Source organism: Cololabis saira, chromosome 19 (assembly GCF_033807715.1).
Source record: "Cololabis saira isolate AMF1-May2022 chromosome 19, fColSai1.1, whole genome shotgun sequence".
Taxonomy (NCBI): Eukaryota; Metazoa; Chordata; class Actinopteri; order Beloniformes; family Belonidae; genus Cololabis; species Cololabis saira.
In genome coordinates, this window is record NC_084605.1 from 3,815,605 (window position 1) to 3,842,560 (window position 26,956).

General features: G+C 38.5%; 1 protein-coding gene across 4 annotated transcripts; it reads right to left on the bottom strand.

Moving 5' to 3' along the window:
* Positions 1 to 26,745, bottom strand: LOC133419525 (G-protein coupled receptor family C group 5 member C-like). 4 transcript variants are annotated; one of them, XM_061708739.1, is made up of 6 exons: positions 26,586 to 26,745; positions 18,006 to 18,511; positions 16,094 to 16,646; positions 9,324 to 9,424; positions 5,300 to 5,419; positions 1 to 2,351 (listed from the first exon to the last, which is right to left on the bottom strand). In XM_061708739.1, exons 2-6 carry the CDS (start codon positions 18,474 to 18,476, stop codon positions 2,319 to 2,321), a joined length of 1,278 nt encoding a protein of 425 aa, XP_061564723.1. In that variant the 5' UTR covers positions 18,477 to 18,511; positions 26,586 to 26,745; the 3' UTR covers positions 1 to 2,318. The 4 variants fall into 4 exon arrangements, with proteins under 4 accessions (XP_061564723.1, XP_061564722.1, XP_061564724.1 ...); XM_061708738.1 differs by having other exon boundaries at positions 18,006 to 18,484; positions 26,483 to 26,745; XM_061708740.1 differs by having other exon boundaries at positions 5,300 to 5,416; positions 26,483 to 26,745.
* Between the last annotated feature and the right edge of the window lie 211 nt (positions 26,746 to 26,956).

The window sequence follows — 26,956 nt, forward strand, 5'->3', positions numbered from 1 at the left end:
GCATCTTAAGACATAATGAACACAATACAACTATAACTCTGGTAACTTTTAGACCCTGAAATGATTTTTTTGACAACTTCTTTGAACTTGTAATATCAGATAAAGTAAACTTTTGTTTTCATTTAAGTTGTAGGACAGTTTTGGTTGTTGTTTTGTTTATAATTTTGATAGAAATAAAGTACAATCAAGTTGTGAAAGTGCATCATAAAAAAAAAACAGCAGTTAAAAATCCCTCCAGAACCGTTTTAATGTTGTAAAATCTAACTTCAGTCCTAAATAAACGTGTCTAGTTATGTTTTACCACCCGACTGTTTTCTATCACAAACACTGTTGATAGAAGAATTTCTTTAGTCCCTAGAATCAGTTTTTATTCAACATTCATGAAGTACAGTTCATATTTATACATCTTTGGCTATTTGGGAGAACGTTTTAACTCTTGTTTTTACATTAACAACATTCACATAACAGCAAAAAAAGACTTTTAAAAGCGTGCAGAAACGTGAAAGAAGCTCTGTTGCCATGAGGACGTCATTCCTAGACAATCTGTGCTGTAATAGCTTCTATATAAATAAAAAAAATGTAATTGAAATGGAATTTAAAAAGTATTAAACATACACATTAATACAATCATTCATGGCAGGGATGAATCAGTGACACTTTAACACATTTATGTACATACATTTTTTTTGGTTTGCATAAATATTAATGGTTAATACCAAGGTAGTAAAAACCTATGGCGTATATGCATTTTTTATATATAATATATATCATATTAGATATATTTATATTATATTTGAATCATGTGACCAGAGTCCATATCCAACAGTTTGTCAGCATCATCACTCTCCATAATTACCGTATTTTCTGGACTATAAGCTGCACCTGCATATAAGATGCATCCGTTCTATTTAAAAAAAAGATATGCAAGCTGCAGATATTTCTGTTGTTAGATTAGATATTTACTACATGTACAGAAGGATTTTGAACTGTAAATGATGTACATGTTTGTACCTAAATAGATCTTTCCTAACAGTGTCTTTTAACACGGCAGCAACTTTGCTGATTAAAACGTGACAGAACCAAGAGAAAATAACCGATATTTATTTATCTATTTATCTGTTTGAAATCTGCTTCTACTTCTATCTGCTAAAGAAGAAGTAGCGTATTCTTCTTTGCATTTATTTTGTCTTAGTGTTGATTCTAATTCCGGTTAGAGCGCCTCGAGCGTTTATCGAAATGTCCACAAAAAAAGTCAAAATGTTGAAAAAAAAAAAGTCGAAATGTCGAGAAATAAAGTTGAAATGTCCAGAAAAAAAGTCAAAATGTTGAAAAAAAAGTCGAAATGTCAAGAAATAAAGTCGAAATTTCGAGAAAAAAAGTCAAAATGTCGAAAAAAAAAGTCAAAATGTTGAAAAAAAAGTCGAAATGTCGAGAAATAAAGTCGAAATTTCGAGAAAAAAAGTTGAAATGTCCAGAAAAAAAGTCAAAATGTTGAAAAAAAAGTCGAAATGTCAAGAAAAAAAGTCGAAATGTCGAGAAAAAAAGTCGAAATGTCGAGAAAAAAAGTCTAAATGTTCAGAAAAAAAAGTCGAAATGTCGAGAAAGTTATCCATTTATCTGTTTGAAATCTGCTTCTACTTCTATCTGCTAAAGAAGAAGTAGCGTATTCTTCTTTGCATTTATTTTGTCTTAGTTTTCTTATCTAATTCCGGTTAGAGCGCCGAAATGTGTCGAAATTTTGAGAAAAAAGTCGAAATTTTGAGAAAAAAAGTCGAAATTTTGAGAAAAAAGTCAAAGTGTCGAGAAAGTTATCCATTTATCTGTTTGAAATCTGCTTCTACCTACTTCTATCTGCTAAAGAAGAAGTAGCGTATTCTTCTTTGCATATATTTTGTCTTAGTTTTGATTCTAATTCCGGTTAGAGCGCCCCGAGCGGTGGAAGAAAAACCTTCGTATAAGCTGCACCTTTGTATAAGCCGCACGGTTGAAAACCTATGAAAAAAGTAGCGGCTTATAGTCCAGAAAATACGGTAAATATATAAATATATCCGTCTGTCCAGCTCTGAGCTCTGAGCTCAGCGATGGCGGCGGCTGCAGGAAGCCTTCGTTCTGCAGCTTCACCTCTGGGTGTCGGTTACAGACTAAACTCTTCTCTGTCCGGGTGCTCCGGCGTCACGCCGACGATCCGTCAACGGGAGGTTTATCTGCTGCCGGTTAGAGGGTCGTGTGTCTCAGTGACCCCTGGACGAGAACGAGGAGGGAAAAGGACGTAAAGTGAAGCGGTTCTGGTCCGGTCTGAGGACGGGTCTGAGGACGGGTCACCACTGAGGCGTCCTCTGGAGGCCGTGACCCTGCAGGACAAGCAGACAGAGAAACGTCAGAATCTAAACCGCCCGAGGAATCCTGCGTGTTCACAGCCGTAATTAGGGATGGGCATTGTTTGGATTTTAACGATTCCGATTCCGATTCTCAATTTCGATTCCTGTTCCGATTCTTTGAGGTGCAGGTCAACAGGTCACAAATATTTCACAAGATAATTTTTTTTCATTTGAAAAAGCCTTTTGTTATGGCTACTCTTGCATTAAATAAAAAATGTTTAAATAGCAAAGTAGTCTGAGGAGGAGGTTTATGACTCGCTAAATGGATTAAGCACTCGCGGAGATCAGATTAAAAAAACTTAGAATTTAATTTCTCAACTTAAATATTCTCCGTGGTTGACTTTACAATAATCACAAAAACTGAATTTATTTAGTGGTAGCTAGCGGTTATTTAATGCAAGAGTAGCCATAACACCTTTACACAGGCCATTTTTATTTATTCACACTGCCAGTTGACTTGATACAGTTTAATTTGGTTGCTGTACTCTAACTACGGTATTCAAATACAAGGAGGGTCCCTAACTAACTGCTGAATTGCTGAAACACACAAGTTGGTAGCAGTCTAAAAACAAAGAGCTGCACCCCAGGTGAAAAATAAAATAAAACAAACCCTGGAGCTTTGACAATGTCATGTGACAGTTCAAAAACAATCCTTGTTCAGGAAGATTATCATGTCTGCCTTCTCAGGCAGCAAGCGAGAGCGCTCCGCACAGAGTAGTGGCTTCGTTCAAACGATGCACGCCGGGCGGAGTAATACAAAATAAACGGAGCGCAGCAGGCGGAGTAATACAAAATAAACCGAGCGCGGCAGGCGGAGTAATACAAAATAAACGGAGCGCGGCAGGTGGAGTAATACAAAATAAACGGAGCGCGGCAGGCGGAGTAATACAAAATAAACGGAGTGCGGCAGGTGGAGTAATACAAAATAAACGGAGTGCGGCAGGTGGAGTAATACAAAATAAACGGAGCGCGGCAGGCGGAGTAATACAAAATAAACGGAGTGCGGCAGGTGGAGTAATACAAAATAAACGGAGCGCGGCAGGCGGAGTAATACAAAATAAACGGAGTGCGGCAGGTGGAGTAATACAAAATACACGGAGTGCGGCAGGTGGAGTAATACAAAATAAACGGAGTGCGGCAGGCGGAGTAATACAAAATAAACGGAGTGCGGCAGGCGGAGTAATACAAAATAAACGGAGTGCGGCAGTCGGAGTAATACAAAATAAACGGAGTGCGGCAGGCGGAGTAATACAAAATAAACGGAGTGCGGCAGGTGGAGTAATACAAAATAAACGGAGCGCGGCAGGCGGAGTAATACAAAATAAACGGAGTGCGGCAGGTGGAGTAATACAAAATAAACGGAGCGCGGCAGGCGGAGTAATACAAAATAAACGGAGTGCGGCAGGTGGAGTAATACAAAATAAACGGAGTGCGGCAGGTGGAGTAATACAAAATACACGGAGTGCGGCAGGTGGAGTAATACAAAATAAACGGAGCGCGGCAGGCGGAGTAATATAAAACAAACGGAGCGCGGCAGGCGGAGTAATACAAAATAAACGGTGCGCGGCAGGCGGAGTAATATAAAATAAACCGAGCGCGGCGGGCGGAGTAATACAAACTTCGTAAACCAACTAGTGCGGACATTTGGGAACCGAATAAAAGAATTGAAATGCAAACATCTTCTTAACAGTTCCGGAACCGGACGTAAGGAACCGGTCCCTATTTGGAACCGGTTCTCGGTGCCCAACCCAAGAATATAATACATCCAAGAATGTTGCAGAAAACGAGGGCTTGAGGTAGTGAATGCCACAAATTAGGCAAGGCAAGGCTGAACAGAGGATAGGGAAAAAACTGGCGGCCATGTTGGCCAATCCCTCTCATCCACTGTACATGGAGCTGACGGGGATGAGGAGCAAATTCAGCCACAGATTTGTTCTCCCCCGTCAGAGCACAGAGAGATTTGGACAGTCTTTTATTCCAGCTGCACTCTGAGTCTCCAACCAGGCCCTGCAGGCCCAGGGAGACCTGGAGTTGTTAGGCTAACTTGTTAGGCTGACTTGGACTTTTTATTGACACATGTTGCACTTTAACACATGCAAATGTTGTTATCTGCACATGTTGCACTTTTTTCAGTTTGTTTTCCTCTTTTTAAATGTCATGAGCTGTTTGATAACTGATTTTCCCCAGAGGGGACAATCAATCAATCAATGAATCAATCAAAATGAAATAAAGTGATAAGAAAAGAGATAAAATAATACAAAGCACAAGTTGTTAAAAAGTAAAAGCAGTAGAGTACAGCTGGTACATCTCATTCTTATATATAAATATATATAATAATAATATATATGTATAATAATATATACTGTATGTATTTATATATATGTATGTCAAATCCAAAAAGTGCATGTGTATATATGTATGTATGTGTGTGTATATATATATATATACACAAAAAATATATATATATATGTTTGTGTATGTGTTATATATGTGTATATATAGATATCTTTTGTTTTTGTATAGAAATCAAATTAATTTTGATTATAATGAAATAGAGTTTGGGGGTAGGATTTAATAAGTTTTTACTTTTCCCTACTCCTTTTCGAGCATGTTTATGATGGACCGTTTCATGTTCGAAATAAAAATTTCAATTTCACTTAAAAAAATGGCAAGAATTACGTTTCTATACGGTCAAAACGAACAAAGACCGGGTCAAACACAGTATTACAAAAGAAATCTGTGCCAATTTGTGAATTAAACCAATTTGACAAATGAAGAGAGAAAAGAAAAGAAGCCAGACAAAGGGAGCGGGTAGTTAGTAGCGGTTGCTATGGAAACGGCAGGAAGCCAGAGGGGACAGGGAAGCGTCTGGAGACGAGAGCGGGTGATAATGATGCGGAGGAGGAGGGAGTTGGACCTACATGTGTTTGTGCAGAGTTCCCGGCCTCGCCGGTGCCGGTACCGGGCCCTCCGGGGGGGCCCGCGGAGCCCGTGGACGCCCTGGGGATGATCATGTCGTAGGAACGCTCCGGTTGGTGCTGCTGCAGGAGAGACATGAACATCAGTGTCAGAAGAGGATCGCTTTTTTTTAAATAACAGAACTATTCCTCACAGACTCCACCCACAAGGTGTTTGAAGTTTGAAGTTGGAATTTATTCACAATACCATAATAATAGTTATAATAATACAGTTGAATTAAACGGGTAGAGTGAATGGGTCCACCAAGGAGCTAGGAAAGCTTCTAGGTGGGGGCCCATAGTTCATATAAGGGTGAGGGTACAGTCAATGGTACAAGCAGTTACCATCCGTAAAGAGGTGGTGATGGACAAATGCATACAAAGTACACAAAAAAACACTTAACGTATTTTCTGGACTATAAACAGCTACTTTTTTCATAGGTTTTGAACCGTGCGGCTTATACAAAGGTGCGGCTATTCTGTGGATTTTTCTTCCACCGCTCGGGGCGCTCTAACCGGAATTAGAATCAAAACTAAGACAAAATAAATGCAAAGAAGAATACGTTACTTCTTCTTTAGCAGATAGAAGTAGAAGCAGATTTCAAACAGATAAATAGATAAATAAATACCGGTTATTTTCTCTTGGTTCTGTCCAGTTTTAATCAGCAAAGTTGCTGCCGTGTTAAAAGACACTGTTAGGAAAGATCTATTTAGGTACAAACATGTACATCATTTACAGTTCAAAATCCTTCTGTACATGTAGTAAATATCTAATCTAACAACATAAATATCTGCGGCTTGCATATCTTTTTTTTCAAAATAAAAGTGGGTGCGGCTTATATACAGGCGCGGCTTGTATATCTTTTTTTTATTGTTTTTTTTTTAAATAGAGCGGGTGCGGCTTATATACAGGTGCGGCTTATAGTCCAGAAAATACGGTACATACTTAACATTACATACACATACAATTACACACATACACCCCAGCAGTCCATGAAGAAGCATTTTTATATCATATATAGGTTAGTAAAAGATAATTTTTTAGTTGTCTTTTAAACTTGGAGATAGAACGCAACACCTTGAGGCCACGATCGTCAATCCTATTCCAAATCTGCGGCCCCCTGCAAACAACACTCATACTGATTCTTGTTTGGTACGTGTGCTGAGGACTGGAGATTGGCACAAGACTACTAAGTCTAGGGTTGAGCCTTTTGACAATTTGAAACATAAGAAAAGCATTATGATAATTGTTTAACTCAGCCAGTCTTAGTAACTCAAAGCGGTGAAATAGAGGGTGGGTGGGGGAATTTATCTCTGACCAAGACAGGGCCCGTATGACTTTCTTTTGCAAAGATACTAGTTTTTTAAGATGGCATGTGAAGGTGTTGCACCATATCACATTACAGTAGTTGAGATGAGGTTCACAGAGAGTTTAGTACAACGTCAGAAGGGCAGACAGAGGAAGGAAGTGTCTGATCTTATAGAACAAACCAACATACTTGGACAGTTTGTTTACAATATGGTCAATATGACATTTAAAATTTAGAGGGTCATCAATATGGACCCCCAGGAATTTAGTGGCATATTTGAAGGTGGATAACAGAAAGAAGTACGGTTTGAATTGGGGTATGTGGCTGGGGATCGATTTAAAGGAGCCGTCTGTAAGAAATGTCCAAAACTGGTACTGCAGTCACTTTCAAAATATTGTTGAGCGGCGTGTACCCTCCCCCTCCTCCCCCCGACCAGAGGTTGCCAGGTTGGCTGCAGAATGCAGCAGGAACGTAGGCTGCCATGGCTGCGATAATTAGAGCCGAGCTGGCAACGCGGATGCCGAAACAATACTGACTTGGTGATTGGGAGATAGGTGGAGGGTGGAGCTTCAGAAACAATACTGACTTGGTGATTGGGAGATAGGTGGAGGGTGGAGCTTCAGAAACAATACTGACTTGGTGATTGGGAGATAGGTGGAGGGTGGAGCTTCAGAAACAATACTGACTTGGTGATTGGGAGATAGGTGGAGGGTGGAGCTTCAGAAACAATACTGACTTGGTGATTGGGAGATAGGTGGAGGGTGGAGCTTCAGAAACAATATTGACTTGGTGATTGGGAGATAGGTGGAGGGTGGAGCTTCTGAAACAATACTGACTTGGTGATTGGGAGATAGGTGGAGGGTGGAGCTTCAGAAACAATACTGACTTGGTGATCGGGAGATAGGTGGAGGGTGGAGCTTCAGAAACAATACTGACTTGGTGATTGGGAGATAGGTGGAGGGTGGAGCTTCTGAAACAATACTGACTTGGTGATTGGGAGATAGGTGGAGGGTGGAGCTTCAGAAACAATACTGACTTGGTGATTGGGAGATAGGTGGAGGGTGGAGCTTCAGAAACAATACTGACTTGGTGATTGGGAGATAGGTGGAGGGTGGAGCTTCAGAAACAATACTGACTTGGTGATTGGGAGCATCAGTTGAGGGCTGCAACTCCTCTTTTTAAACTGGAATATCCTGGCTTGAGTGCTGTTGTCAGTGACATAAGTATTTGAAATGAACATGATTTTTAAATGTCTGTTGACATATCGGGGTCATTTTATGATTCGTTTTATTATTGCTCTTACACACAGCTCCTTTAAATGCCAAGAATCGATTAGATTCCGATTTTTAAGATTCAGAATCGATTATCAAGAATTGATTTGATCCGATTCCGATATTGATTTGGGTTAGTGTTATTAAAACTGTTTTTTGAGCTGTTGTATGAATTATATGACTGTAGTTCTGCAACATATTAATACTAGGACTGAACGATTTTTGAAAATAATGTAATTGCAATTTTTTTCCTCAATATTGCGATTTAATATGCGATTATTTTTTCAAGGTCCTGTTCTCATGTATTTTTCAGCTACACAAGCAATAAATCAGTCTGTTTTATAATAAACAATGTCAGATTTATTTAAAGCACAGATTACAACAATAAAGAAAACAACCCATAAATTCAGTTTATATGCTGATGAAATCCTCGTGTACTTACAACCCCCATCATATTTCAAGAGAGGGTTTGCTCACTGAGCGACTTCCAGAGAGGGGGGGCGGGTTCATAACTTTACATGTAGGTCTGAGATGAGCAGGTATGCTAAGGTATGTGGCCAAGAGGAAGTTAACCCCTTTTTAATCTCGACATTTCGACTTTTTTCTCGAAATTTTGACTTTTTTGTCGACATTTCGAATTTTTTCTCAACATTTCGACTTTTTTCTCGACATTTCGACTTTTTTCTCGAGATTGTACTTCAACATTCATTTTAACATTTCAACTTTTCTCTCGAAATTTTGACTATTTCCTTGACATTTCGACTTTTTTCTCGACATTTCGACTTTTTTTTGAAGATTGTACTTCAACATTGATCTCGACATTTCGACTTTTTTCTCAAAATTTTGACTTTTTTCTCAAAATACTGACTTTTTTCTCCACATTTCGAATTTTTCTCGGCATTTCGACTTTTTTCTCAAGATTGTACTTAACATTAATCTCAACATTTTTTCTCGAAATTTTGATTTTTTTCTCGAAATACTGACTTTTTTCTTAACATTTCAACTTTTTTCTCGAAATTTCAACTTTTTTCTCGAAGTGCATAATGAAAAAAATAATCTTCCCCCAGTTCTAACTAATATAGCTACATGCAGCATGTGTTGTCTTCATTCTAAGGATGATACAAGACTTTTCATTTTTTGCAGCTCCAAACATTAGTTTTTTGTGTTTTTGGTCCAATATGGCTCTGAAACATTTTGAAAGGAAGGTATGCTAACGTATGTGGCCAGGAGGAAGTTAACCCCAGGGCTGCCGTTTTACTGCAGTGAATCACAGCAAACACTCTTTCCTCTGTCACGTCCCTCGTGTGTTTGGCTCGTCAACGCCGCTTCATTTGAATACCAATTTGCCTACAGCAGAAAAGGGGTATTCAAAATGCGCTACGTATTCAAATGTGCGTTCACACTCACATTTCCCACCGCCTTGGAGATGAGGGCCAGCTCCGTGGGCTGGTAGACGGAGCTGCGGAGCTGCCCGGTGTAGCCGCTGTACGGAGACACCGGCTTGGAGCCTGCAGGGGGAAATCACACACATTTACTTCATTTATTTATTTATTATTTATTTAGTACGGAGCCCCTAAAGCAGGGGTCGGCAACCCAAAATGTTTTAGAGCCATATTGGACCAAAAACACAAAAAACACAAATATGTCTGGAGCCACAAAAAATGAAAGGTCTTGTATAAACCTTAGAATGAAGAAACACATGCTGCATGAATCTATATTAGTTAGAACTGTGGGGAGATTCTTTTTTTCATTATGCACTTCAAGAAAAAAGTCGAAATGTCGAGACAAAAGTTGAAATGTCGAGAAAAATGTTGAAATTTCGAGAAAAAAGACGAAAAGTCAAGTTAATGTTGACAAATAATGTAATATATATGTTAATTTTCAGTCCAGAGTTCTACATTTTGTGTTTTGTGTGTATCTAAGAATGTTATATACGCTGGATTTGAAACATCAGAATGACTATTGGGTTAAATTGCAGACTTTGAGTATCAAGTAATAAATTCCCAATAATGTAATAAGGTATTACATTATTGGTAAAAATGTTATTACAATATCCGTCAGTCAGGATATTTTATTACATTATTGGTGAAGTTATTACATTATTGGGTTTTATTACATTTTCAATTAAGTTAAGTGCTAATTTTATTACATTTTCAGGAAATTATTACATTATAGGGTGAAATTATTACATTATAGGGTGAAATTATTACATTATAGGGTGAAATTATTACATTATAGGGTGAAATTATTACATTATAGGGTGAAATTATTACATTTTAGGGTGAAATTATTACATTATAGGATGAATTTATTACATTATAGGGTGAAATTATTACATTATAGGGTGCTACATTCCTAACTTCAGGTAATTGTCCACGAGCTGAAACCGCCGTCACACCTCGGTCTCCGTGGGAACGGTCTCCGTGGGAACGGTGCTGCAGCGGTTCTGGGATTTTGGAAACTGATTAACAGGCATCGACCGAAACTCTGAAACTCTGAAAGTTCCGTGTGCAGGAGTTTCTCCTCGGTTTAGGTCACCGGTCACGGACGTTTCCTCTGGACCTTGTGGGTTAATGGTTACGGCAGAAATCAGAGCTATTGACTTTAGCACTTTTAACTCCCACAATGCAATGCTACGGAGGAGTATCAGGGCCAGGCAGGAGAAAATAAAAATAATATTTTAGAGGAGGAAGATTTTTTTTTCATTATGCACTTCGAAAATAACATATCGACTTTTTTTTTCCGAAATTTCGCCTTTTTTCTCAACATTTCAACTTTACTCACGAAATTTTGACTTTTTTCTCAACATTTCAACTTTACTCACGAAATTTTTACTTTTTTCTCAACATTTCAACTTTACTCACAAAATTTTGACTTTTTTCTCAACATTTCAACTTGAACAAAAGTCAAAATTTCGTGAATAAAGTTGAAATGTTGAGGAAAAAAGGCGAAATCTCGACTTTATTCTTGAAATTGTATTTCAACTTTTTTTCTCGAGGGGCACAATTAAAAAAAAAAAATTATTTATATATATTTATTTATTTCAATTTTTTTCGATATTCAAGTCTAAGACCTCGTCGCCGTCTAGTAAAAAACCTGGAGCAGAATTCAGTTTTAAAACCCTAAAACCAAACCGAGAAGGAAAAGCTTTTTTACTCAACAACATCCAAATGTAACTCGTGTTAGATTATTATTATTATTATTATTATTATTATTACTATTATTATTATTATTATTATTATTATTATTATCATTATTATTATTATTATTATTATTATTATTATTATTATTATTATTATTATTATTATTATTATTATTAATTTCATTATTATTATTTCATTCATTAAAAGAAAAACGAAACAGTTCAATATAATTACAAACAATTACAACAAATCTCTTTCCTTGAATGAAAGGGAACAGAAAGAAGACTAAGCTTATTTTATTTGTCCCTTTTTCCTAAGAAATCAAATTTCAATTAATGTAATAATAAAAAAATAAAACTAATTACAAATTACGCAATAAAAAAACCCACTTTCCAATAAACGTAATTTAAAAAAGAAACAAAAACAAAAAAACAAAAAAACAAAACCAAAATTGAACCCCTGACCTTAAAGATTTACATTAACTGCAGATCAGATGATCAAATTAACAGGAAACGGCCAAATGGAAATGAGCCGCTTTGCATAGTTTGATGTAACGTCTGTTCTATCTTTCCTTGTTCCCTCAGAGAAACCGGCTAGTTCAGATTCTGAACTAAACTCATTTAATTCTGTAAAGATACCATCACTTCAGCCTCCATGCCTCTGGAAAAACGCTCAACGTCTCACTTCCCCGTTAACCTAAACCTTAAAACAGCGCAATTTATGTTTCAAATCAACAATAAAACACTTCCTGGCAGCATTCAGAAGCTTTTCCAAAGCAGAGTTAGAAATATGAACTAAGAGGAACATTTATGTTCAGAAAACAAAGAACCAACGTTAAACAACGATGAATCAGTGACAGGATTAATCTGTGGAACATGGAGGATTTTAGTGCCAAAATTAAATAAATAAATAAATAAATACATAATTCATTAATTAAATGACTCATTAATTAATTAAAATAGGGATAAAATAATTAATTAATTAATTAATTAAATATGTCATTAATTACTTAAATACTGAAATATTTAATTAAATACTGAAATTAAACATATTTTTTACTTAAAATGAATTGTATTTTAATTAATGACATATTTAATTCCAATTTTAATTATTGTTAAATTTAATTAATGAATGATATATTTCATTCCCATTTTAATTAATTAATTACACATTTAATTCATTAATGATATATTTAATTCCCATTTTAATTAATTAATGATGTATTTCTTTATTTAATTTTGGCACTAAAAATCCTCCATAGTGGAACATTTTAGATACAGAAATGAAAATGTGGAGCACGTTATTACAATTTAAAAGCACCTTTAAATACAAAATGATTAATACAAAACTAAGGTATAATACACATAGACATGTACCTGTGGTAATGTATGTGTGTATGTATATATATATATGTATGTATGCAGGGGCGAAAATCCCGGGGGGGACAGGGGGGACAAGTCCCCCCCATTAGTAAAGCTGTCCCCCCCTAGAATAATTTGAGACAGAATTAATAATTTTGGAACAATGCAGTAGTATTTAGTAGTGATGCACCAACATGAACATTTGTGGCCGAAACCGAAATCGAAAATAATAATAAACAGTAAAATCTCATTACACTTAAAACAAGAGTCATCACCAGAAAAATAACTTGTTATTTGACAATTTTCACCTGTTTCAAGTAAATTTTCACTTGAAATAAGTAGAAAAATCTGCCAGTGGGACAAGATTTATCTAATAAGCAAAACAATCTTGTTCCACAGGCAGATTTTTCTACTTATTTCAAGTGAAAATCTACTTGAAACAGGTGAAAATTGTTTTTTTTTTCGAGTGATGAGTCTTGTTTTAAGTGTAATGAGATTTTTTTTAACTAAAAATGAGACATTTTAACTAGAAATAAGACAAATATTCTTGTTAAGGTTGTGGGTTTTTGTATCAGTGTATTATGTCAGATGTGTGTATTATTTCCACCTTCCACCTAATACCATTGTTTTGTATTGCTCTAAGAAAGCTCTTCTGCCTGTTTGAGATAGAGATGAAAATGTCAAAATGCTGTATTAAAGGAAGGCTAAAACTTTTATTCCTTGTCCCCCACTGGATTTATTCTCTAAAATTTTACTGTTTATTGTCCCCCCCAACTATGAAACGGGATTTTCGCCCCTGTCTGTATGTACTTATATATAAATACTGTATGGAATGATATTTAGTAATGTCATGTGGAATATGCTGTATGTTTGTGTACAGTTCTTTTGTTTAAACTCGGGCAACTTCTCATATGGATTTATTTATGTATTTTGTTTCATTCTCTAAATCCTAAATGCACTAGTTTATAAAAGCTAACATTTTTGCCCTTGGCTTTTATTCTAAATTGTATATACATATATATACCTTTACATTATATATTTTTTGATGACAAAAGAGCCACTTTGAACATTGTTGTGTGTGTGTTGTGTGTTTTATTCTTTCAGGAAGGACAAAGCCGGTCCTGGTCCCGCCCTGGGCCGGTCAAAGGATTCTATTATAGAAACAAGTCCTGCTTTTCTTTTGATGTAAAACAGAAACTATTGAAAGAACTTTTTACCTGTAACTGACTACGGAGATGTGCTGGATATGAAGCATCTGTTCTTCGTCTTCACATGTTGGATACTAGTGTGTATCATGGTATATGTTCATTTATAAAGCCATTCTGGGTAAAATTCTTTCTTATGTATCTTCTCTTTTAACATGGAAACAAGGAGGTTACAATCTCCGCTCAACGGACATTTGGCATTTGGTTGTTTCCAAAAATAAGAAGGGAATTTGGGAAGAAAACTTTTAGGTTTTCAGCACCGGATGCTTTGAATAAACTTTTTTTGATGACATTTCCTATATCAAACCAATCAAAAGTTATTGCAGAAAATAGGAACTATCATATATCGACCAATCAGAAGAAGGGGCGGGGCTAATTTGCACCGATTATGGTCAAGGACTCGAAACCGAGTCCAATGACACCACCCTATGTCAAACAATTCAAAAGTTCTGCCTTCTGACAAGGTCTTAAATAACTCAGATTTGTGATAAAACCGTAGCTCGTAGCAGAAAAACGAAAACACCGTGAGAGACACAGAAGCTGGCAGATTCTGACAATCTTTATTCAGATATTCCTTAAAATGAGTGAGTAAGGTCAGTGCAAAGACAGAGTGAGATTCTTTTGAAGAAAACGTTTGATTACATTAAAGTGAATGGGGACTGAGTCAGGTATTGGCGCCGCTCTAGCCCCCCCCCCCCCCGTTTAAATTTTGTGCATACCCCGCCCGTCAAGTCACATTTTATGAATCCCAACACATATGTCTACATTCTGACCAAAAATTATTTGTCTCCTTTTTACGGTTTGGCCGTGAGCTCGAGTTACAAATAAAAATTTGGGTTATTTTTTGCTGTTTCTCACACTCGACCAACTGAATTCCGCACTCTAGATTTGACGAAAAAGTGATTTCCAGTCCTCACTTGTGTGCTCATATTTTGAAAAGTGTATATCCTAGGAAAAAACAGTTTGGTGTTTTGCAGAGAAGAGAAGTCTTCCTCCGTTTTGAAGTTTGAATGACATTTCTACGTGAAGGTATGAGAAAGCTAGGTGACTCAGAAAAAAGGTGAATTTTGGCTTTTTTTTTTTACCTTCTCCCATCCACAGTGTGACATTCCGCGCCACACCCATCATGGGAAAATCTCCCCATTAGTTTGGAAATGTGGAAATGTTTTTGCACTTCGTTCGAAAACTATTTGTGCTATCGCTTTGAAAATTCACAGGACTGTAGTTAAATTCAGGGCCTACAACTTTCTAAATCGGTTCAGAATTCTTCGAGTAACGGTGTGCGAGTGGTGAGGCCCCAAAGTTCTCCCAATGCGTTCCGGATGGCCCAAAAAGCGCACGTTTTCGCATGTTGGGCAAAAACGTGCCCACCAATCGCTAATAAAAGTCATACCACTCGATTCCCACTTAAGGCGCACGTTTCTACGTTTTTACTTTTCGCGTTTTCTCAAAGCTGTGGGACTAGTTACGCGCCGAAGTTTATACAGCCAGATTTAACCCTTGTACTGTCTTCGGGTCAAAATTACCTCATTCTCATGTCCTTCTATCCTCCTTCCTTCCTTCCTTCCTTCCTTCCTTCCTTCCTTCCTTCCTTCCTTCCTTCCTTCCTTCCTTCCTTCCTTCCTTCCTTCCTTCCTTCCTTCCTTCCTTCCTTCCTTCCTTCTTTGCTCCCTTCCTTTCTTTCTTTCCTTCTTTCTTTCCTTCCTTCCTTCTTTGTTCCCTTCCTTCCTTCTTTCCTCCTGCTCTCTCCTTCCTTCTTCCCTTCCTATTTTTTCTCTTCCTTCCTTCCATCCTTCTTTTCTCCCTTCCTTTCCTTCCTTCCTTCCTCCCTTTCTTCTTTTCTCCCTTCCTTTTCTCCCATCCTCCCTTCCTTCCTTTCCTCCTTCTTTTTTCCCTTTCTTCCTTCTTTCCTCCTGCTCTCTCCTTCCTTCTTCCCTTCCTCTATTCTCCCTTCCTTCCATCCTTCTTTTCTTCCTTCCTTCCTTATTTTCTCCCTTCCTTCCTTCCTTCCTTCCTTCCTTCCTTCCTTCCTTCCTTCCTTCCTTCCTTCCTTCCTTCCTTATTTTTTCCCTTCCTTCCTTCTTTCCTTGTTTCCTTCCTTCTTTTCTCCCTTCCTTTTCTTCCTTCCTTCCTTCCTTCCTTCCTTCCTTCCTTCCTTCCTTCCTTCCTTCCTTCCTTCCTTCCTTCCTTCCTTCCTTCCTTCCTTCCTTCCTTCCTTCCTTATTTTTTCCCTTCCTTCCTTCTTTCCTTGTTTCCTTCCTTCTTTTCTCCCTTCCTTTTCTTCCTTCCTTCCTTCCTTCCTTCCTTCCTTCCTTCCTTCCTTCCTTCCTTCCATCCTTCCTTCCTTCCTTCCTTCCTTCCTTCCTTCCTTCCTTCCTTCCTTCCTTATTTTTTCCCTTCCTTCCTTCCTTCCTTCTTTCCTTCCTTCCCTCATCTCCTGACCGGTGCATCTCTAGATAAAGTCGTACCTTGGTTGGGCTCGTCCATGGAGAAGGCCTTGTTCTCCACATACAGGTTGGTCTGGCTCTGCTGCTTCAGGATGGTCTCGTACCCGACTCCCCGGCCGGCGTACAGGTTCTGCTCGTAGGCTAGCTGGTCCTCGGCGCCACCGCCGCTCAGGCAGCAGACGTTAGGGATGGTGTAGCTGACGAGGAACAGCCAGGCGTTGGCCGCCAGGGCGATGGCCAGGGTGGGGTCGTCCCACGCCGGCCCGCCGGTCCTCTCGTTGCCGTAGACGTACATGACGATCCAGGCCACCCACACGCCGACGGAGAGCAGGCTAGCTAGGAGGATCAGGCCGCCCTCCTTCTTCCACCGGCCGGATCTGCCGGCCAGAACGGCGAGACTCGCCGCCAACGCCGCCAACATCAGCGCCATCACGTAGATCAGGGCCATGACGAAGTCCTGGTTGGCCACGTTGCAGGGTGTCGCCGTGGCTCTGCTAGTGTCGGCCGAGGCGTTGGGGGGACCCTGCGGGTGCCGGACCACCGTGATGATCAGCCACTCCACGTTGATCACAACCTGAATGGATCAGTTATGATAAATTAATTGTAGTAATTAGTCAAAATGTTGAGGAAAAAAGGCGAAATTTTGAGAAAAAAGTCAAAATGTTGAGAAAAAAGTCGAAATGTTGAGAAAAAAGTCGAAATGTCGAGATTAATGTTGAAATACAATTTTGAGAAAAAAGTCAAAATTTCGTGAATTAAGTTGAAATTTTGAGAAAAGTCAAGATTTTGAGAAAAAAAGTTGAAATGTCGAGATTAATGTTGAAGTACATTTTCGAAAAAAAGTCAAAACGTTGAGAAAAAAGTCAAAATTTTGACAAAAAAAGTTGAAATGTTGGGAAATAAGTGAAAATTTCGTGAATAAAGTTAAAGTTGAAATGTTGAGAAAAGTTGAAATGTCGAAAAAAAAGTTGAAATGTTGAGAAAAAAGTCGAAATGTTGAGATTAATGTTGAAATACAATTTCGAGAAAAAAGTAAAAATGTCGAGAAATAAGTGAAAATTTTGTGAATAAAGTCGAAACGTCGAGAAAAGTCAAAATTTTGAGAAAAAAGTTGAAATGTCGAGATTAATGTTGAAGTACATTTTCGAAAAAAAGTCAAAACGTTGAGAAAAAAGTCAAAATTTTGACAAAAAAAGTTGAAATGTTGGGAAATAAGTGAAAATTTCGTGAATAAAGTTAAAGTTGAAATGTTGAGAAAAGTTGAAATGTCGAAAAAAAAGTTGAAATGTTGAGAAAAAAGTCGAAATGTTGAGATTAATGTTGAAATACAATTTCGAGAAAAAAGTAAAAATGTCGAGAAATAAGTGAAAATTTTGTGAATAAAGTCGAAACGTCGAGAAAAGTCAAAATTTTGAGAAAAAAGTTGAAATGTCGAGATTAATGTTGAAGTACATTTTCGAGAAAAAAGTCGAAACGTTGAGAAAAAAGTCAAAATTTTGACAAAAAAAGTTGAAATGTCGAGAAAAAAGTTGAAATGTTGACATTAATGTTGAAGTACAATTTCGAGAAAAAAGTCAAAATTTCGTGAATAAAGTCAAAATGTCGAGAAAAAACTCAAAATTTCGTGAAAAAAGTCGAAATGTCGAGAAAAAAGTCAAAATTTCGTGAAAAAAGTCGAGAAAAAAGTCAAAATTTCGTGAAAGAAGTAGAGAAAAAAGTCAAAAATTTCGAGAATAAAGTTGAAATGTCCAGAAAAAAGTCGAAATGTTGGGATTAATGTTGAAATACAATTTCAAGAATAAAGTCGAAATTTCGCCTTTTTTCTCAACATTTCGACTTTTTTCTCGAAATTTCAGCTTTTTTCTCAAAGTGCATGATGAAGAATAGCTAACGCTGTTGCTAATGCTAACGGGGATCCTTAATAAAAACAAACCTCCACCAGCCAGAGAGCCAGCGCCACCAGGCAGAAGGGCCAGATCCGCGGCGCGGCGCTGTCGTCGCTACGCCGGACCAGCACGTTGAGCCTCACGGCCTGAACCAGCAGGCAGGAGAAACACCCGGCGAACAGAACCCCGAACAGAAACCGCCTAGCGCTGCAGGTGGAGAAGTCCTTCCCCACGATGAAGGCGAAGGCCAGGCCGAACAGGCCGGCGGTGCAGAGCAGGAAGGCGGCGTGGAGAACAGCCGAGCTCTTCTGGTCGTGGTTCTTCGTCAGGGGAAGGTTAGCTAGCAGCATCACGAAGAGGACGAAGCAGAAAACGACGCCGGCGCCCGCCGCCGCCTCCACCGCGATGCCCCACACCGCGCCGGAGTCGCACAGGTTGTAGTAAAGGGAGTCGACCTTGGAGCCGCAGCCCTTGGGGGCTGTGGCGTTGGTCGCCATGACGATGGCGTTGGTCGCCATGACGACGCCTGTTGGGATGGACCGACGGGTCAACTCTGAGGAGGGAAGATATAAGATATCTCAGCGCACTTATCAACACCAAATCTCAGCAAAGCAAAAATTACACCTGCATGCTAGGCCTGTGTTGAAAAAAAAAAATTGATTTTCCGATTCTAAATAGATATTAATTCCTAAAAATCGATTTGTATGTCTAAAGATCGATTTTTTTTTTCATCATTACATTACAACTTTTGGTATTTTTTTGTTTATGCCCAAAAAAGGAATGTTTTGTTGGACACGAGAATAACTGGCGCCATGTTTTTGCCTTTAAATATGTTTAAAAGTATGAAAATATTAAAGTTTTCAGTTATAATTGCATAAATTGTCTATATTTCATTACTTTATATACTGTCTTGGGGTTACATTTGCAAAAAATGCTAAAAAACCAAATTCTCAAAAATGTAAAAACCCTAAAAACAGAAAATGGAGAAAATTAAAACGGAATGTGGGAAAAATTTAATACAATTTCGAGAAAAAAGTCCAAATTTCGAGAAAAAAGTCAAAATTTCGCCTTTTTTCTCAATATTGTTCTTCAAAATTAATGTCGACATTCCGACTTTTTTTCTCTCAACATTTCTACTTTTTTCTCGACATTTCGACTTTTTTCTCGAAGTGCATAATGAAAAAAAAAATCTTCCTCTAAAATATTATTTTTATTATACTCTTCCGTAAAGGGCAGTAGATCCATCAGGTTCATCTCATTGTTAAAATGGCAATAATTACGTTTCTATACGGTCAAAACGTACAAAGACCGGGTCAAATACAGGATTACAAAGTAATTTGTAACAATTCATGTGGTGAATTAAACCAATTTGACAATTCTACGTCACAATGCCTGCATTCAGGGCTTATCCATAACTTTGCATACGTTCTCAGAGATCATAAGTATTTCAGAGTACACAGTAAAGTACAGCAGATATCTCTTATCAACACCCAACTCAGCAAATATTACGCCCGCATGAGTAAACACAAACCAACCAGAACATAACGTAATGTTTACCAGGAAAATCTGACACAGCAAAGAGCAATTTAACTGTTATAAAAGCATCCAGCCACAGAAAAAACCCTTCATTTGTTACCTTAACAACTCAAACACACGGGTGTAAATGTGCGTAAACATTGTTGTGAGTGAAGTTTGGGTGTAACTGTGATTAAACTCAACACAAAAGAGTCTGCAGAGAGAATGTGGCGCGTCCCGGAGTATAAAGGTGAACAGGAATATTAATTACAGGACATTATTTGTGTATGAGTCTCATTTCAACCCATTTGTCCCCCCCTGGTTGCCGTAGCAACCACCGGGAGCTCAAGGTGTTTCATGGCGTTTCTGAAATTTGACATTGCTGAAAACTCAAGGTGGAAACTCGAGGCTTCAAATATCTGACATATTTCTCCCCTTAGAAAGATGTCTAAAGATTAGAGCAAGGACCTCATTCTTGACTTTTTGCCTTATCGCTGTGGGTTTTCAAGAATTTTTATACTATTTCACATAAAAATGTTGTTTAATTAAACTCTTCAACTTTGCCCAAAGCTAAAATGAGACATTCAAAAACAGCCAAATACCAGGAATCTGGTGATGTTTAAAGAAGGGAAACCAAAGGCAAGCCACAATTAAACATTAAATAACAAATAAAATGAAATAAAATTTCAAGAAAAAGTCAAAATTTTGTGAATGAAGTCGAAATTTCGTGAATAAAGTCAAAATTTCGCCAATAAAGTCGAAATCTCGCCTTTTTTCTTTAACATCTCGACTTTTTTCTCAACATTTTGACTTTTTTCTTTAACATTTTGACTTTTTTCTCAACGTTTTGACTTTTTTCTTTGACATTTCGACTTTTTTGTCAAAATTGTACTTCAACATTAATCTCGATTATCTGTAAAACCCTGAACTTTACCTAGTCTTTTCAGCTATTTATTGTGTTCACTTCTTTAGCTTTTTTATTATCTTTAACACTTTAATCCATGCCTCTCACCTAAAATGAGCTGGGATAGGCTCCAGCAGACCCCCGTGACCCCACAAGGGATTAAGCGGGTATAGATAATGGATGGATGGATGGACTTTAATCCATTTTAGTGACTTTTTATTTTATGTTATTTATTATTCATCTTAAAGGAGCATGAGGCCGGATTGAGGCAGAATTTATGAAAAAAATTTGTATACGTTTTAAGTTTTCTAGTAATAATGTCAGATGAAGCGTTCCAAACCCAAAAGAATGATTCCTCTAGCGTATCTCTCCGTTGCCTTGAACAGGCTGTTGCTGCAAAATGTGCTGCAATTCGGGCCCGAATTTCCCGCGCTGTCCTGTGGATGTGATGTCACATGACGCTGCATGCACATTCTCCCCGTTCTCCCGTGCCGGCTTCACTGTTGGCTGCAGTACCCCCAACGGCCGTCGTGGTGAAGGGTGGCGCTAGAGAGTCTCATTTCTTAAAAGGAGCCTCAAGCTCCTTTCAGTTTTGTATAGATTTCTCTAAAATGTTACACTTTTAGGCATTTTTTACTTTCTTTTCATCTTTTAGTTTTTAGCTCCAGTGTTTCCTCAGGGGGGTCGTCCACACTGGGAGGTGTGCCTGCTCCGCCCATGGGGGTGTCGTCATGGGGGTCCCTCAGGCCTGGGTAGCTGGGGGAGGGACTCCACCTTCTGTGTGGGGTCTGCCCCGGTCTGTCCGGGTTGGGGGGGTCTCTGTGGCGATGCTCCTTGTGGTCGTGGTCGTTGGAGCCTCTCAGTGTGGACGGCCACCCATAGGTAGTGTTTTCCTCACCTGGATCGTTAGTGCTAAGCCATGTCACCAGTCCACTTACTGTGTATGAGTGTGAGTGAGGGTGTGTGTACGCGTGGGGGGTGGGGTCGTATGGAATGTTTTAAATTGTGTTTTTGATTGTTATTTTATTCTGCATGTAAAGCACCATGTGTTGCATTTATATTGTATGATTTGGTGCTATATAAATAAATAAAGTTTGAGTTTGAGTTTGAACTCAGGGCTCATTCTTGACTTTTTGCCTGGGTGGGTTTTCAAGAATTTTTATACTATTTCACATAAAAATGTTGTTTGAGTAAACTCTTCAACTTTGTCTAAAGCTAAAATTAGACATTCAAAACAGCCAAATACCAGGAATCTGGTGATGTTTAAAGAAGTGAAACCAAAGGCAAGCCACAATTAAACAGTAAATAACAAATAAAATGATAAGAAAAGAGGTGAAATAATACAAAGCACAAGTTGTTAAAAAGTAAGGGCTAGGAAGAGTATTAGGGCCAGGCAGGAGAAAAAATATTTGAGAGGAGGAAGATTTTTTTTTTATTGTGCACTTCGAGAAAAAAGTCGAAATGTCGAGATTAATGTTGAAATAAAATTTCAAGAAAAAGTCAAAATTTTGTGAATAAAGTCGAAATTTCGTGAATAAAGTCGAAATTTCGTGAATAAAGTCAAAATTTCGCCTTTTTTCTCGACATTTTGACTTTTTTCTAGAAATTGTACTTCAACATTAATCTCAATTATCTGTAAAACCCTGAACTCGGGGCTCATTCTTGACTTTTTGCCTTATCGCTGTGGGTTTTCAAGAATTTTTATACTATTTCACATAAAAATGTTGTTTAATTAAACTCTTCAACTTTGTCCAAAGCTAAAATGAGACGTGAAAAAACAGCCAAATACCAGGAATCTGATCCAAACAAACAAGCTGAATTCAACCTGAATCCTGGTGATGTTTAAAGAAGAGAAACCAAGAAGGGAGGGTTCAAACTTTTGGATCAATAACAAAAAGTGCTATAATTAGCTAAAGGGATGACTGGATATTTGAACATGGGGGTCAACAGAGTTTGATGTACTGAATTCCTACTGCACATTTGGAAAGTACTTCAACTATGTGGTGCAATACTGACAAGTATTACGTATCCTGTCTTGTTTTCAATGGCAAACAAACCATTCAGAGCAAAATGGCCGTTTTAGGAGGAGGTTTTAAAGAGACAGAAGCTAAAACAAACCTTTCAGAGCGAAGGTAAAACCTGGCAAGGTTGTCTTTGATTGAAGCAGACACGAACCGTTAGCAGGTAATCAGCGGCGTAGCTATAGACAGTGCAGGCAGTGCAGCTGCACTGGGGCCCGGCACGCCAGGGGGCCCGTCACGGGCCATGATGAGTGCGAGCGGGCCCCGTAAATAACTGGTGACTAGAGAAGTCCTACATGAGCCCCATTCACACGTCATTAACGTAACCGCCTCAATGGGAGGACAGCCCGCACTCGTCTCCTCTAATATGTACAGTACACGTTCATCTGGGTCATGGTGTCACCACTTCGGTTGGAGAAAAAGTCAATGAATCACAGTATTAGTGTACTTTATGTTATTTTATATAGAGAAAATATAATAACACTCAAAACAAACTCAAAACGTGATGAAAAAAGATATATCACGTTATGCAGAGATGAATTATGGGTAATATGTGTATGCTGCATGTCGAGTCGACCAATCAGGATTGATCATGTGACAAGACGAGATTAACCGGCGGGAAATTCAGAAATTTGAAATGTAAACAGAGCGGAGCGAGAGACGAGAGCGAAACAGACAGAAAGAGTGATAGAGAGAGAGAAAGACAAATATCAATTGGAGAACGAGAACTCAGAACTAATTTAAAGTTAAAAATATATATATCTGTAAGAATCACTTCTTACAGCAGCAGAGACGCTGGTCAATACAGCACAGCTGTAGCCTATAATGTATTGAAGGTGGAGAGGCGGAGCTCCCAGCATGCAACGGGTAATTGAATGAGGTTTTATTTTATATTACTTTTTGTTTTCTACTGATTGTAAAGTGAATGTGCAGCGATGTATTAATGTTGATATAAACTTTTACTCAGCAAGGGAAGGTTTCAGTGGATAAGAGTCACCGCACGCTGATGATATTAAAGTCTAGTCTAAGCACCGTGAGTGAGTAGGTCTATTCAGTTAAAGACGTTGTCCTGCAGTTTGCGTCTCAATGTACAGTGCGACATACTAAAGGGCCCGTACATCGGTCTTGCACTGGGGCCCGTAGACATAACGTTCCGCCACTGAAGGTAACTGCTTATCATCCACCAAACAGGCTTTATTAAAAGGCTCCTCCAATAACCTGCACATCTAATTGAATGAATCATTCATTGCAAACAAACACTCCAACTGGCCGGTTCCCTAGCATTCTTTACACGTCACCGATGGCAACGGTCACCACACACAGATTCATATCACAGCTCTTCACAGCCGAGGACGTCCACCTTCCCCATCTCTATTTGCCACTTTTACAGAACATCTCGCAGCATCCAGACGGAAAGATTATAAAGAGATCTTGCCGTCGATACAAGCCATAAAATCAGTTTATATGCTGATGATATCCTCCTGTATTTAGAATCAAGACTGGAATCAAGACTGGAGATACAACCCATAAAATCAGTTTACCGTATTTCCGCACAGTAAAGCGCATCGTATTATAAGGCGCACCTTCAATAAATGGCATATTTTAAAACTCTCTTCATATTTAAGGCGCACTGAATATATCTTGTAATTTATAGTATGTTTTTTTTATAGTATGTTTTTTTTTTCGTTTTTCTCTTAGTTTTTTTGTCTTTGCTTCTTGTCTAGATTCCTCTGTTACTTGTCCAATATATCTATTCTTTTTCAATGTTTGAATCTAAATGACTAGTTTTGTTTTGTATAAAACCTCCTGAGTTGAAATTCATAAAAGGGTAGGCATAATAAACCTTCCTTCCTTCCTTCCTTCTTTACTCCTTTTCTTCCTTCCTTTCTCCCCTCGTACATTCTTTCCTTGTTTTCTCCATTCCTTCCTTCCTTCATTCTTTTTTCCCTCCCTCCCTCCCTCCCTCCCTCCCTCCCTTCCTTCCTTCCTTCCTTCCTTCCTTGCTTGCTTGCTTCCTTCCTTCCTTCCTTCCTTCCTTCCTTCCTTCCTTCCTTCCTTCCTTCTTCCTTCCTCTTTCCTTCCTTCCTTCCTTCCTTCCTTCCTTCCTTCCTTCCTTCCTTCCTTCCTTCCTTCCTTCCTTCCTTCTTCCTTCCTCTTTCCTTCCTTCCTTCCTTCCTTCCTTCCTTCCTTCCTTCTTCCTTCCTTCCTTCCTTCCTTCCTTCCTTCCTTCCTTCCTTCCTTCCTTCCTTCCTTCCTTCCTTCCTTCCTTCCTTCCTTCCTTCCTTCCTTCCTTCCTTCCTTCCTTCCTTCCTTCCTTCCTTCCTTCTTCCTTCCTTCTTCCTTCCTTCCTTCCTTCCTTCCTTCCTTCCTTCCTTCCTTCCTTCCTTCCTTCCTTCCTTCCTTCCTTGACCCGTAGACAGCACGAGGGTTAAAATGAGGTGTGGAGTTTCCAAACTTCCTTCATCGCTTCTTTGCTAACACTTTTTGGGGGTTTTTGTTGTAAATATATCAGTATCTATTTCTCAAAAACCCAATAACAGCCTCAAATCCGACAACCTTGTGGGATTTTCCCCAAATAACCAAGTTTCACCTGATAAACAAACTCCCACCTGGAATAATCCGGAATAATCCGGACTTCCTGCTGAACAGGAAACCACGGATCATCACGGATCATCAAGACCTTGAACATATATTTATGAAAACACTCTGGTTCCTTCTCTCACCTGGAACAGAGGTCTCGTCTAGAATATCTTCAGATTACATTGAATTGAAATAACTTTGTTATCCAACTATTGCGTCCAGAAAAAATTACATCAAATCAAATTTTCTGAAATAAACAGCCAAACACCAAACGTCAAACTTCCACCGTCAATTTCAGAACCAACACAAATTTCTAATCACCACAAAGTTTTTCAAAACTTATTACAAATTAATTTTGATCAATAACTTAACAATATCAAACGGTGTTTACCTCCAATGCTGACTTCATTTCTAATGCAAATCTACAACAAATATATATTCAGATTTAGTCAAATGTGGTATTAACTATTAATATATCAGAATCAGAATCAGCTTTATTGGCCAAGTTTGAACATTGCACGACAAGGAATTTGACTCCGGTTATTTCGCTCACTGTACCCAGATTTAAAAATAGCAACAGTAAAAAACAAATGTGGCACTTATTAACATATATACAATTAAAAAAGCGAAAGGTGCAGAAGTACTGAGGTAGACATGGTAATGATAGCTCTTAATAACACATTTTTTTTAAAGTGAGAGTTGCAGCAGAATGAGGTAGATATTAGATTTGGGAGGTGCGTTATGAAGATAACTGGGGGAAATTATGTTATTTGAAGGATAAACCGAATAAAAAAATGCAGATTAGCCTTGATGAACCTTTAAAGGACAGAACATTTACCTTTTTAATTAAGCAAACGTATATATCATCCAAAAAGAGAGGAAAAAACGTTAAAATTGAATTATTATCATTAACTAAGTTCCAGATCTAATTTATAAGAAACAAGTTTGTTTCGCACAAGTCGACGCTGTGACATTAAAAGTCTTTATTTTAATCAAAGTTAACGTTTAACTGCCAAACTCCAAACTTCAAACTTCTACCGTTGATTTCAGAACAAACCACAATTTCTAATCACCATAAATTTTTTCCCAAACTTTACAAATTAATTTCGATCAATAACTAAACAATATCAACTAAACGGTGTTTACCTCCAATGCTGACTTCATTTCTAATGCAAATCTACAACAAATATTCAGATTTGGTTAAATGTGGTATTAACTATTAATATATATGAAGATAACTGGGGGAAATGATGTTATTTGAAGGATAAACAGCATTAGAAAAATACGGATAAGCCTTGACGAACCTTTAAAGAACAGAACATGGACTCTTTTAATAAAGCAAACGTAAATATCATCCAAAAAGAGAGAAAAAAAAGGCTAAAATTGAATTATAAGTTCCAGATCTGGACTTAATTTATAAGAAACAAGTTTGTTGCGCACAAGTCGACGCTGTGACATTAAAAGTGTTTATTTGAATGAAAGTTAACGTTTAACTGGGACTTACTTTCCCTGAATAACTGCAGGTTACTCTGGTGTGTCGGAGCAGCAGGAGAATCCGAGCATTTCCAGGCTGGAGACGCGCAAGTGGAGCTGGAACCTGGATTTACCTGGAGCGCAGAGCCGGACCTGGACCTGGATCCTGGACTCGGACCCGGAGCGCAGGTCCCCCTTTAGTTCCCGGACCTGAAGGATCCCCCGGACTCAAGAGAATGGAGACAGACCAGTCCGGATCTGCAGACACGGATCTGGAGTTCCTGGACCGTTTCACGGGCGTGACGACAGTTCCAAGCGCGCTCTCGCTCTCGAGTCCTCGGGAACGCGCAATGACGCGCCCGCAGGGACCAAACAGTTCCCACAAACAGGGACCAAACAGGGACCAAACAGGGCCGCCCCTGATCGAACTGGGGCCCTAAGAGATATGTTATATATACAGGGGTGCACACAAGCCGGGGCTCCAGGGCTAGTCTACTGCATGTTT